This window comes from Poecilia mexicana, unplaced genomic scaffold (genome assembly GCF_051168715.1).
Source record: "Poecilia mexicana isolate PSO_F unplaced genomic scaffold, ASM5116871v1 scaffold_22, whole genome shotgun sequence".
Lineage (NCBI taxonomy): Eukaryota > Metazoa > Chordata > Actinopteri > Cyprinodontiformes > Poeciliidae > Poecilia > Poecilia mexicana.
This window is the reverse complement of record NW_028263391.1, coordinates 20992433-21005573: the sequence shown is the minus strand read 5'-3', so window position 1 is coordinate 21005573 and position 13141 is coordinate 20992433. Positions and strand designations below refer to the sequence as shown.

General features: G+C 39.4%; 1 protein-coding gene across 1 annotated transcript in view; it reads right to left on the bottom strand.

The window, feature by feature from the left end:
* Nucleotides 1–1879: 1879 nt before the first annotated feature.
* LOC106930264 (fibroblast growth factor receptor like 1) overlaps nt 1880–13141 on the bottom strand; it is a 43961-nt gene continuing 32699 nt past the window's right edge. Inside the window, exons 4-7 of the mRNA XM_015007702.2 lie at nt 7027–7095; nt 6261–6545; nt 4082–4435; nt 1880–2909 (exon numbers count right to left, since the gene is read on the bottom strand). Of these exons, the coding sequence (XP_014863188.2) occupies nt 2494–2909; nt 4082–4435; nt 6261–6545; nt 7027–7095 (1124 nt within the window). The 3' untranslated portion in view covers nt 1880–2493. The remainder of the gene's footprint in view (nt 2910–4081; nt 4436–6260; nt 6546–7026; nt 7096–13141) is intronic.

The following is a 13141-nucleotide window of genomic DNA, read 5'->3' as shown; positions in this document are numbered from 1 at the left end:
ATCCGCTCACCTGTATAAATAATTCCGCCGTTCGCTCTGAATCAGCAGCTCCGGGAAGAGAAAAGCTGCCGTACCCCAAGCATCGCTCCCGTCATTTTAAGGATGCTTATGGGCTCTTTGCACCTAAGGCGTTGACGTCACATCTCCAGGGGCTAATGCGGCTCACTTTTTTCCGCTTTCAGTTACCATGACTGGTAGAAAAGACTAAGTCGTATTTCAGATGCAAAAAAACAATACTATTAACATTGTTGTCTTCCTAATATAATGGGCTTTTAAGTTTTCGTTAATTTCCAAGCGATTCTGAATTAAGAAGATGGCTTGTAAATATCTGTCGCTACCAGCTAACGCCGCACAGCAAAGTTTGCAGCCTTCACTTCACTCCGGATCAGCCTAAAACTACCGGGGATACGGATGGTAAATAAAGGAGCCTCCCTGAGTTATTTCCATGGAATCACTTCTATATTCAGCCTGAAAGAGTTTATGGGAACGAGAGAGCAGACCAGAGCCAGACAGCCGAGCAACTGATCCGCCTGTACATCCTGCTGTAAACACCGTCCTATCTGAGCTCTGAACAAGACACATGCAAAGGTAATAAAACGAAATAACACGGAGACATGAAGCAACACGGTCATATTTTTCTAAAAGCAGCAACTTTGAACCTGAACAGCTGAACCAGATCTCTGACACCAGAGCTGCGCTACTGTTAAGCTATCAGGCTTGTTGAGCTCGGAAGTAAAAAGCCCGAACCGGAACCTCCCCGTTAGTCTGTGACACTAACGACAATAAACACACATAATATACTTGAAAATAAGATAAATACATTGTCCGTTAGAATGTTTAGATACTTAAATAGCACATTTTACAAGAACAATGTCCGAGAATATTGCCTACTAGCATAAGCTAACGTTAATGTTAGCCACAAAGTTTAAGTAAAACTCACCTTCGTGTCAGTGAATGTATAACGAGGCGAACATCTTAAAACCTTTCTCCAGCTGACTGGTTGGGGCTTCGGATCAATGTACAAACCTTGGCCAAGCCCTGCAAGCACCTGATGTAAATGATATTTGTATTGGATCGGAAACAATCGAGCCGCTTTACCCCGAACGCGGAAGCTGAGGTGCAAAGAGCCCATTGGTCCCCCGAAAAACGACAAAAACCCGGACATAATCATGAATAAATAAAATCTTCCAAGGCCGAACTTGAAAACTGGACGTTATGATGCTAACAGTTAGCTTTTGTCAACAACTCAAGCGGAAATGGGAGCGATGTGCAACGCAAATAACGACCCGGCAGGAACACGGTGCGCTAAATAATAAAACATAACTTACGAAGCTTCGAGTCAGATACATTTTCCTCGAGTAATTTTAAGAATGGAGATACTCGAATCATTCGAGTAATCATTTCAGCCCTATTTTGAATATATTTCTGATAATTAAAATGTATTTGACAATGCATTTAACTGACAAAACCCCCATAAAATTAAAGAAATCTGTTTCAAGAGAATGAACATTTAGTTAACTTGGTGTAAAATATTTGCAACTTGTGACTACAAAACATGTTCATTACATTTTTTTCTGAGCTCCTTCCAGTTGACCAAAAGTACTGGAGCTCTCTGGTTGGGTTGTTAGGTAAAAGGTGCACCTGAAATGTGACTTAACAATCCACAGGTTTTTAAACGGATAATTTTCCAAACACCTAGAAACATTAACAGCTAAGAAACTGTTTTGTTTTTTTTAAGGCTTGGGATGTTTGTTTTTTTAGCAAAGGTTGAGACCCAAATGAAAGTTCAAAATGTCCAAGAAAATTATCAAAAATAAATTACATACAGAACATGCCTAAATACCGGCATAAATTGGTTTAAAATGATGAATTCAAAGGGTACAATACACAAACAGTATACTTTATTAATATTACATAGATATGAAAAATGACTTACTCTGAAAAATAAACCTTTGATACATTTTTAAGAAAATAAATTAAATATTCTGACTACAGCTTAATAAACTGTTGTTGGATAAGGAGGTGGTCTCTGCCGGTTCGTCCCAACATGCTAAAGACTAATAATGGGAACCTACAGAAAGAAAGTTAAATAATAAAGATTACAGAGGACCAGAACAGTTTACATGGAGGGTGGGAACACAATCCCTCCACCCTTTGCAGTCTTTGGCAACGTCTGCATGCCATAAACAGCTACCAGTGGGAGTGGGATGGAGAACGGTAGTGGTCAGCATTCCTAACAAATGCATCTTTAACAAACAACCTGAGTCAGAGCTTTAAACCAGCCCTTCTGTGAACCTTTAGTACCCTTTTCGTTTGCATCCTCCGCGCTCGTCGGACCCAAACATCCGTTTAGGAAAACCCAAAGTCGGCGTAAAAGTAGTGTGAGCTTCTAACAGGTAGAAAGAGCACAAGGATGTGGAAGTTTTGTTGGGTAACACACACTTTTTCTGGGTTTTCCAAGCAAGCGTTCTGGATGAAGGATGGCAGTTCAGGCTAACACTGAAAATGGATGTGCTGGTGCTGGTGCACCTTCCCGTCCACGTGGGAGTGGGTGTGCGTGTGGATGTCCGTGTAGATTTTGGGGTAGATTTTGGACGGGACGCTGGGTCCGGCCTGGCTGAGGAGCAGCTGCTGCTGGGCCAGGTAGTCCTCGTAGTTCAGGCAGTCTTTGTCCGGGCTGGAGGAGCTGGAGGACGGCGCGGGGCAGCCCCGGTCCCGCTCTCGGTACGGCACGCGGTGGGAGCTCTGCGGCGGCGCGGCGCTGGGAGGTGGGCAGTGCTTCCTGCTCTGGCAGAAACACAGCAGGATCGTGGCGAAGATGAAGACTACTCCAGCCGGGATGCCGATGATGACGGGCCAGGGGAGGGAGCTGGTGTTGGACGGGAGCAGGGAGACGGGCAGCTTCGTGTCTGCAAAGAGAAGAAACATAAATAAGGAAGATCTCAACCCGATTCATAAACTCATGAATAAATGGCTGCTTAAATACTGCAGGTATTGGTTTAGAACATTTATATATGACATTTTAATGTGTCAATATTACATTAGAACTGCCTTAACATTTAACTTCCTCCACAGATTCAGTGTCAGATTCAAATTCCTCAGAAAAACACAGATTACTTTGAACCAATGTCTGCATGAGGTGTGAATGATATCGGGATTGCACTGCAAAAACACAGAATCTTACAAAGATTCGCACTTGAAACTTGATCTAGTTTCAAGTGCGAATATTTTATTACAGACAAAACTAAATTACAACTAACATTTCAGCAAGAAATACAAGTTTCTGATAAGTAAATAATTCATTAATATTGATGAAAAATTACTAGATCAGATTATTTTACTTCTAACACTCAGGAGTGAACTGATCTGCTTTGGAACGAGAAAATTTTCAACTTTTTAAAATTTCAAAAAGTCTAATTTTTTTCCCATTTCAATTGTTTTTTTCTAGCAAATTTCTGAGTTATTTTCTCACAAATTTAAATTTTTTTTAGTTCAGAAATTTCAATGTTTTTTTCCTAGACAATATGATCAATATGATATGATTTTTTGTCAAAAAAAATCTTAGATTTTTTTGACAAAAAAAATAGATTTGATTCAAATTTTGAGACGAATCTCAGAATTTTTTTAGAATAAAAAATTCTAAAAAAAATTAGAATTTTTTAGAATTTCAAGTTACTTGAAAATTACTCAAGTTTTTTTTTCTAGAATTTGTTTTTTTAGCTTGATCTCTAAATTTCTCCGTTTTTTTCGTCTTTTGGAAATCAGAAATTTCCAAGTTCTTTCTAGAAAATTTCTGTGACTAATCTAAAACCTTTGGAGCTTTTCTCACAAATTTTAAGATTTTCAAGCTCAGAAATTTCCAGGTAAGTTTTTTTTTTCCCCTGACTTGAGTTTTTTTCTAAAAAAAAAAAAAAGAAAAAAGAAAAAAGAAACTTTTCAGGGTCAGAAATTTACAAGTACATTTTCCTAGAAAATTTCTAAGATCAACATAAAAATTTCTAAGTTTTTTGGGTGGAAATTTACCGCCCTATACTCCGTCTTACAAAGCAGACCAGTAGCGGAGCAGCATCTCGGCCCTCACCTGGCAGCACCGTCAGGAAGGCGCTGCGGAAGCTGTAGCCCATGGTGTTGGCACCGAGGCAGATGTACATGCCGGCGTCGTCCTCCTTGGCGCGGGTGATGAGCAGCTTGTTGAGGTAGGAGCCGTCGGGCCGGGACCACACCTCCCCGGTGGGCAGCACCACAAACCTGTGGTCCCCCACCTCGATGGTGGAGTTGTAGCGGCTCTCCTCGTGGGACTCCACGCGCTTTAGCCACTGGATGACCGGCTTCACGTCACTGCGCACTTTGCACTGGAGGGACGTGGTGCCCCCGTAGTCCACCGTGGTGTTTACCGGGTGCGTCCCGGTCAGAACCGGTTTGGAGCTCGTCCTTTCTGCACAGACGCAAACAAAAGAACCGTCACAAATGTTGTTTTAATCCAAAATAGGAACGTAAATAATTAATTGCCGATTAATGTTTTATTAGTTTAAGAAGAAGTGCAGGTAGAAGAACATCATCAAAATCAAATCAGCAGAATGTTTCGGTATATTTTTCCTAAGAATGGGATTCCAGCTAAGTCAGTAGACAAACGCATAAAAGAAAACAATCAAACCTCATTCTATTTGTTTAGCAAATGATTTTCATACTTTTTTATTATTTTAAGAGTGAAAAAAACAGTTTTAACTCCTCACAACAATCAACTCATGAATCAATAACTTGCATTCCTCGTCCAAAGCAGCCTAAAGGTAAGAGCTTGTAATTGAGAGAGAGGCAGGAACACCACATGTAACACAAGAAGTATGTGTGATTAGCTTCCTCTCCGTGCTCCTGGTTGTACAGCACTCCGCTCTCGGGGGCTAGAGGGGGTTCTGGCAGACAGCTGGGCTTTAATCAGCTCCAGATTGGCTGGATGGTCCCCTCCCTGAACAAACAGTGGGGCACCGGCCCTCACTCTCAGACTGCTTCCTCAATGTGCTTCTCATTGCTGAGAGAACATTCGTCCAGACCTGCTGATCACAATCTGACTGCAGCGAAGGAGGTTAGTCTGCAGACCTGCGATGGTGCCGATTTGAGTCTATTTCCTGCAGCTACAAGCACTTTGTGAAAGTATTTACACTTGGGCTGAAATGATTAACCAGATGAATCGATTATTGAAATAATCATCAAGTAATTTAGTAATTGATTAATCTGAGTATACAGACTCAACAAAAGGCAATACGCTGAAAAAACAACATATTCACAGCAGTAATCAAGCCAAAAATGTGCAAAATGTTTTGATAAATTTAGCATTTAAGATGAAAAACATTCTTTCTAAATATGTTTTACCCAAAACTCCTCAGGTAGCATAGTTTTAGCTTCATCCAGGTCAAATTACGCTTAAAAAATCTTCTATTAAACAGCTATTGTTATCTGATTATTGATCAGAAACAGGTCAACTGTATTGATATGAAGTCAAACAGAAAGGGTTGATGTTAGACGTATCTTTTAAATGCATCCTTTGCTACAAACGATCACCCAATGAAATGCTACGTTATTGAATGTTAGGCAATAAAATGTTTTCTTATTTAAAAATGGAATTTAATTATTTGCATTTTCTTGTACATTTTCAATACTGAATAAAATAAGTGAAAGTGGTGAAATGAAAAATTGGTATAATGTGCAACTTTTTAAAATCCGAATAATCAATAAAATATTTGATTACTAAAATAATCGGTAGCTGCAGTCAAAGTCAGATAACACCAAAATCAAACTTTCTGATCTGATACTGCTAGATCTGTCACAATAATCAATTAATCACATAATAAATTAAAACAAACTCAATAATGTCCATTTGTATGATTTATGGTTTTTCTCTTTTTTACCAAAAACTGGATGATAAAACTCTTCAGTGTGGTGTTTTGGTCTCATAAGGCCCTTGTTTTGAAGGATGATTTAGTTTACAGAGACTTAATAATTCATTTTATTTGTTGTTTTGCTTATTTATTTTGGATATTTTGTTCTTGCATTATTATGCCATGGTCTCAAAGCAAGATATTATTGTTAATCGCTATAAGTTCTAGGACAATAGATCATGCAGTGAAAGTTGTTATTGTGACAGGCCTCAACACTGCACATCACCTGTCCCTCACCTATCTACTGAAACACGGTGGTGGCAGTATCATGACACTGGAGCTGCCTTTCTTCTATGAACGACTACAGCTGGTTTGGTTGATACTCACGGATGACTTCGACCTTGTAGGTGGCGTTGATCTCCCCGGCCCGGTTGGAGACCCTGCAGGTGTATTTGCCGCTGTGCTCCGGCACCACATTCTTCAAACTCAGAGTCCACTTCCTCTGGCGGCCCTCGCCGACTTCCTGCTCCGTCAGGGGCCGGTCGTCCTTCAGCCACACGATGTCGGGTCGAGGGTTTCCGCTGGCTGAACACTTGAGGCGCACCGTGCTGCCCACGGGACACGCTATCACCCTGCGCCGCATCTTCTCCGGCTGCGTGAAGCGAGGACGAGCTGCCAGGGGGAAACATTTAGTTTGAATTTCCAAAGATTGGGAGGAAATAATTGGGTGGGCGTTTATCATATTGTTTATGATTTATCGTAAAAGTGTCTATTTATTGTTGTCATTATAAATTTCAGTTAATGATGTTAAGTTAAAAAAAATATCAAAGCTGACAATATGATCAGAAATAGGTTGGTAAATAGATTAACTACTAATTTAGCTTAATTCTGAAGGCAGTTGATTTTCATTGGGAGCATCAGAGTAAATACATTCCACAATGTTCAGATTTCTATTAGTAAAGCAAATGAAAACGGCCATGTATAGAATGATTTTCCTTAAACTTGACACGTACGAAGCCCCTTTGTGTCGGTCCATCGCATAAAATCCAGATAAAACACATTAAAGTTTGTGGTTGGAAAGTGACAAAATATGGAAAAGTTTGCAAGGCAGTCCAGTTTGTTGAAAGCAGGACATCAGTCTTGGAGTTCTTACCCAATTTGTCACCACCTGGTTCTGGTTCTGCTCCGTTTGATGGTCCTGAATTATCAGAACGAGGGTCATCTGCAAACACAAAGGGATAGAAATACGTCAGCGCATGACTACATGACAGGAAAAGGCCTTTATTTCTACAATCATCAAACACTGAATACAGTTTTTATAACTTAAATGTGAGACCTATTATGCAAAATTCACTTCTTTCTTTGTGTTTTTATGCTTTTATTTGTGTCTCAGCTGCTTCTAAAAACAGTCCAAGAGCTTAAAAACCACTCAGATGTTTTGTTTGGCAACAAGTTGATGTTTTTAGGAAAAGGAGCAGTTTTAAAAACATTCTGAATGTTGAGTCACATTCTACGTTACCTAGCAACCCCAGCTGAGCCCAGACCCGTTACCTAGCAACCCCAGCTGAGCCCAGCCCCATTGCCTAGCAACCCCAGCGGAAATCCAGCATGTGGCAAGTATTTCGTTTTTGACTCACTATTTAGAAACAACTTTTTGCATTCTTATTGTGTATAGTTGTATAATTAAGCTCTTGTTTGCAGCCATTTTGAGTATAAACGCTGAGTTGGGGGCGTGGCCAGCAGCAGCTTATTTGGATTTAAAGTGACAAGACGCCCTAAAATAGCTCATTCTGAGAGGAGCTAAAATAATTTACCAGACTAACATTTCATTATCTAAGAATGATTTTGTGCCATAAATGTAATGAACATTATTTTCTGTAGCCCCCAGACTTATCTTAACGTGCTTAAGGAAGCATAATAAGTCACCATTAAAGCAAGCAGCACTTTAACATCTGACCCTGTTGCTGCTACAGCGTCAAACTGGCCTAGAAATGAGTTTTAAGACTCTGCGCAGGCTGCATGCTGGGGTCACACTCTGCTGCATTTGGAAGTAATATGATCGTTTTTTATTAAGCCCTGTTAGAGCGGACAGCTGTGGAGTTTAGTCACTGGCTGACATCATGCAGCCCAGCTAAGACCGGGCTTAAATACGTTATAATGACTGAAACTTCATCCACATTTGATGCTCTGCAGACAGAGACATTAAGCAGAAGGTACATCCACAGTCACAGGTTTTCTAACCAATGCATTCTTAAAATAAAATTAAAAATACATTTTAAAAATCAGCGAACGTATTCAATGCGACTCAGCGTAGCTATTTCTACCTTCTGTGACTGATTTCTGGCTCTGCTGGATTCTTCTGCATCGAGTCTGACTCACTTGATTCCCTCCTCTTGGTTTGATTGGGTCAGGTAAAAAGGCCAGATGTGACTTCTAACCCCCGCCGCTCTGCCTCCCTCTGAGAACCCTGAAACCGTCGGAGCTCTCCTGGGTTCTCTAGGTACAGGCCCTCCTTTGTTTGTCCCCTGCAGCACCGATCCCAGCCATGATGTCATGGCTATTTGAAGGGGCTTTAACTGGCCAACGATAATAACCCAAGAAATATTTCCCTCTTGCTCACTTGGGCTCTCCACATTCCTGCCGGTTCCTGAACCTCCCAATCCAAACAGATCCTGGTCCCGCACTGCCGGGGTTTTCTTTCTGACTTCAGTTTTTTTTCCTTGAATTTGTTTCCTCTCTGCTTTTTGGTGATTTTAGGGAACAATGATGCTCTTTATGCATCTGAGCCGTTAAAGCTATCCCGTGCCACTATTGTTTTGGCACAATGCAGGCTCAGAATGCTGCAGAGGTGGGACGTTTGAAGGCCAAACGTATACATTTAGCCGTTTCAGAGATTAATCCAGTGTGGTGGAAAGTAACCAAAAGCTGATTTTTATCATAAATAAAAGAAGCAAACAGTTTTCTGCTTATTTCTCACACTTTGATTAAGTCTGAATGAAGTTTAGTGTGAGAGATAAGCAGAAAACTAACTGAAACAAAAACTTTGTGATGTAGGGCTACAACTAACGATTATCTATTAATCAATTATTCAACCGATCAATTCCTAAGTAGGGAATAGTTGTGTATTAGGACTGAAACGATTAATCAGATAAACTGTGTTGAATCAATTACGGAACTAATCGTCAACTATTTGAGTAATCAATTATATCGATTAATCAATATAATCATTGATTAATCTGATGATTAACCAATTACTCAGATAAAACATTGGCATATTTGTCAGATTTTTCATTTAACCACTTAACTAATTTTATACAATATTAAAAAATACATTAAAAGATGTAAAAAAAATTCCTTTATTAAATAAGAAAATAAACGTTTTATTGCCTAAAATAAAATAGCAGCATTCCTTTAGTGAACACTTGATCATCTGCAGCTGAAATATAGTTTTAACATCAACATGTGAAAAGTTCAATCCTTTCTGACTGACTTAACAACACAGTGCAGGATTAATCGTTTGACTGGTTTTTCTATTAACCAATTAATGAACAGATAGCAAAAGTGCATAAGATTTTTTTTTCTCTACAAAATTTGAATTGGGTGAAACTGAAACCTCTTGTGAAGTTCTGGAGAAAACATTTTTACATTTTTAAGTTGTTTTTTTCTTAAATGGAATATATACATATATATTTTTACAGTTCTGGCTGAATTACATGTCTAACTGTGTTGTTCTTTCAGCAGTTGGCCTTTTCTGAGTCTGTGCACTCCAGTTAACAATAGATCACTAAATGAGTTGATGATTATTTAAATCAATTAATCACAATTAAAGCAAGTTAGTAACCCATTCTAAAATAAACATATTAACTGATAATGTGTAATTCATTTGAGTCAAGGTAAATAACTATCTGCAATATTTACAGAGTCTTATTGCCCTTCTAAGCTGCTGATAACAATCACTTGCAAAGTGGAAAAGAAGAATTATAATACTGATTATTTCTATTCATTTTTTAGATTAAATTGGTGTTTTTGACAGGCAGATGGTCTTGCCTCCATCCAGTAGTTGTTAAAGTCCTGCAATGATCTTGTGACGCGAAGCAGAGCAGTTAAAGTAGACGAAAGGTCAGCTCTGAGGCGTTGGTGCTCACCACATACGCCAGTAAACATTACAAGAATCTGGATCCAAATGCAACCTATTCTGAGGCTGAAAACTTCAAGTTTGTTAAAATGCTATTTTGATCCAACTCGAATCCATTCATGATGTCCCTGCAGTGTTTATGGTCTGACGCCATCCTTTCTCACTTCATTCACAAAACCAGCCACAGGAAACGGTCCCACCACACACGCTTTCTGCTGGCTGAGGCTCAAGAACGGGCCAGAGGAGAGATTTTTGTATCAGAGTGAGCTCTGGGGATGGCTGGGGATTAGAACTGGAACGATTAATCGTGATGAATCAATTATTGATATAATCATATCATCTAATTTAGTAATCGATTAATCGTTAACTCGAGTATACAGACTCAAAAAAAGGCCATTTGCTGAAAGAACACACTCAGAGCAGTAATTAGGCCAAAACAACATTGTATGTAATCGATTATTTGTCAAAATAATTGATTAATTCTAAAATAGTCGCTAGTTGCAGCTCTATTGGGGTTTATGTTTCCAGAGAAAGTTCAGCACAACAGCCTTGCATCACCACCACAACTAACACGTGCAAACATCTGGATGTTTTACTGCAGATGGGAGCAAAATAAAAAAAAAGTTTCACAAGAGCCAGCAGGAGAATTAGATATTTATCCCCTACATAAGCAGTTTATGTTAGCTGTTCACAAATTATGTTACTCCATATTCCTATTGGTGGCATTTACACTAATCCACAAAATGGCGACAGCAAACGGGAGAAAACATGTGAATACATTTTCTGAAAATAGTATCTTCTGTTGAGTATTTATTTACCAATCGATGTATACTAATCACTATGCAACGCTTTGACCTTTTTGAATTATTCACCTAGAAATTAACCAAAGTATGAGAAAACTAAAATTACTACTACAACTAATAAAAACTAAATGGTATTTAACTAGTAATAACTGATATAAAAACCAGCAAACACACTGTAAAACTGATTAAAACTAACTAAATTAGACAAACACAATGTCACCACAAAATAAAACTAAAATATAATGAAAACGCAAAACTATTATAACCCTATCAAGTCTTTGTTCTTGTAGTAATATGACTTTTTCTGCTAATTAACTAAAAACCAACAGCCTGGACCCAATATTCAAAGTACGAACAAATAGAAGCTGCAAAACACAAGAAATATAGAAACACAAGGAGTGAAAAAAATCAAGACTTTCCCCCAAAAAATCAATCAGTAAAATTTGATTAATCAATAACATTTGATTAATCATTCAAATTTGATTAATCGGTAAAATCGATGTATCTCCCAGCCTCAGATTTCTGCTCTCATATCCGTCATCCTGCCTCAGCTGCTGGCTTATTGTCTCTCACTTGTTTTTGCAGCGGTGTGTTTTAATCAGATTACGGGGCCTCATTGTCAGAATCCTGCCAGTGAGCAATTATCATGAGCAAAACTTTCCATTAACCCAGCTAATTAATTTAGCTGCCTGCTAGCATGTTTCTCCAGAAGATCTGAGAGGAGTTTATTTATTTGAAGTTGTGTAAATGAGGGGTAGCCGACTCCCTGCGCAGCAACCATCACCCATCATCCATCACGCCGCTTTGTTGTTTCTTTGGAGTCGCAAAGAGAAGAGCTGCAGTCGGTCAGGACGACTGGAACCTGGCAGCGCTTCAAGAAGTTCAAGAGCATTCCTGTGCAAACAGAACCAGCAGAGAACTGAAAGAGGACGGTGAGGAGACGGGGCGGGGGGCATGTTCTGTTCTGGAGAGATTTCTTTCTTCCCATCTGTCCTCCCAAGAGCTATCTGAGGAATCTGGTCCATCAGCGCAACATGGCGCCTCCTCAATCCCTCCAGCTGGCTGTTTGGGCCCTGTTTGGATGGGGAGTCCTGACAACTGGCCCCATCAGCCCCCAAAGACCCCGTCCAGAGCATGCAGCGAGTCCTGCGTCCTCTGCAGAGTACGTCCCAGCAGGTTTTATCTCAGCTTTAGCATGGGATTGTCATATTAACGTTTACAAGACTGGAGGTAATGTTAATGTCTGCAGGGATGACATGCTGCAGAGCGGGTTCTAATAGTTTTGGGTTTTTCATTATGGTGTAATTTCATTCTGTTGTGGCTTTTTGTTTTAGTCAGTTTTAGTTTTTAGAGTGTGTTTGCAGCGTTTTTTAGTTATTATTAATTAAGTATTAATAATCAGAAATCAAATCTGGCATTAAAAACAGCAGTGTGTGTTTGGTCGGTGGACGTCTCTCTTCGCTCTTCGCCACATGAGGAAGAGGAGGAATTACAGCAGAGAAGATCCGGGTTGAAGCCAGAAAGCTTCGTTTCAACTCCATAAAGGGCAAAAACCCTCCTGATGAAAATCAGAACCGAGTTTCTCAGCAGGTCTTCAGATTAAATATGAGCTGCAGCTCATTCCAAAGAAACCGTAGAGTGTGAGAAGAGCTACAAACGTAGCCGGTTCAAATCTGAACCTGCACACCTCCAGCTTCAGATTTGGGATGATTTTATTTGGAGTTGGGAAAGTTTTACATTGTGTTTGGGCTGAAAACTATCAATCAGATCTGGGAACCCTGCCGAACGTCGGCATGTCTGTTATTTGTGAGAGTGAGATCGGACTTTGACGTCGACGTGTAAGAAAGACGCGGCTCGCCACAAAAACCTGCTTCCTGAAATTTATCCACTTTGGAACCAGGTTTTAAAAATGATCATTTTTGGTCTAAAGAGCGATTAATCAATTCTGATGGTCAATCGATAAACCGATTCCGACAATCAATTAATCAAATAAAAACCTGGCACATTTTGCAGATTTTTCATTTGAGTTTTTAAAAGGTGCAAATAAACAATTAAATTTCTCTTTTAAATAAAAGAAATTAATGTTTTATTGCCTAAAATGCAACAACATACTACTGCCATGTAGGAAGGGATGTATCTGTAGCTAAATAAATACTCTTAACAGCAACGTGTGAAAAGCTCAACCCTTTCTGCTTATCATCAATGTAGGGCTGATCGATTATTGATTAGACAGCAAAGGGTTCTTCATAGATTTTTTAACAGAATTTGAACCGGGTGAAGTTAAAGCTGCCATCTGAGAAGATTTAGTTAGAACATATGTAGAAAAATAA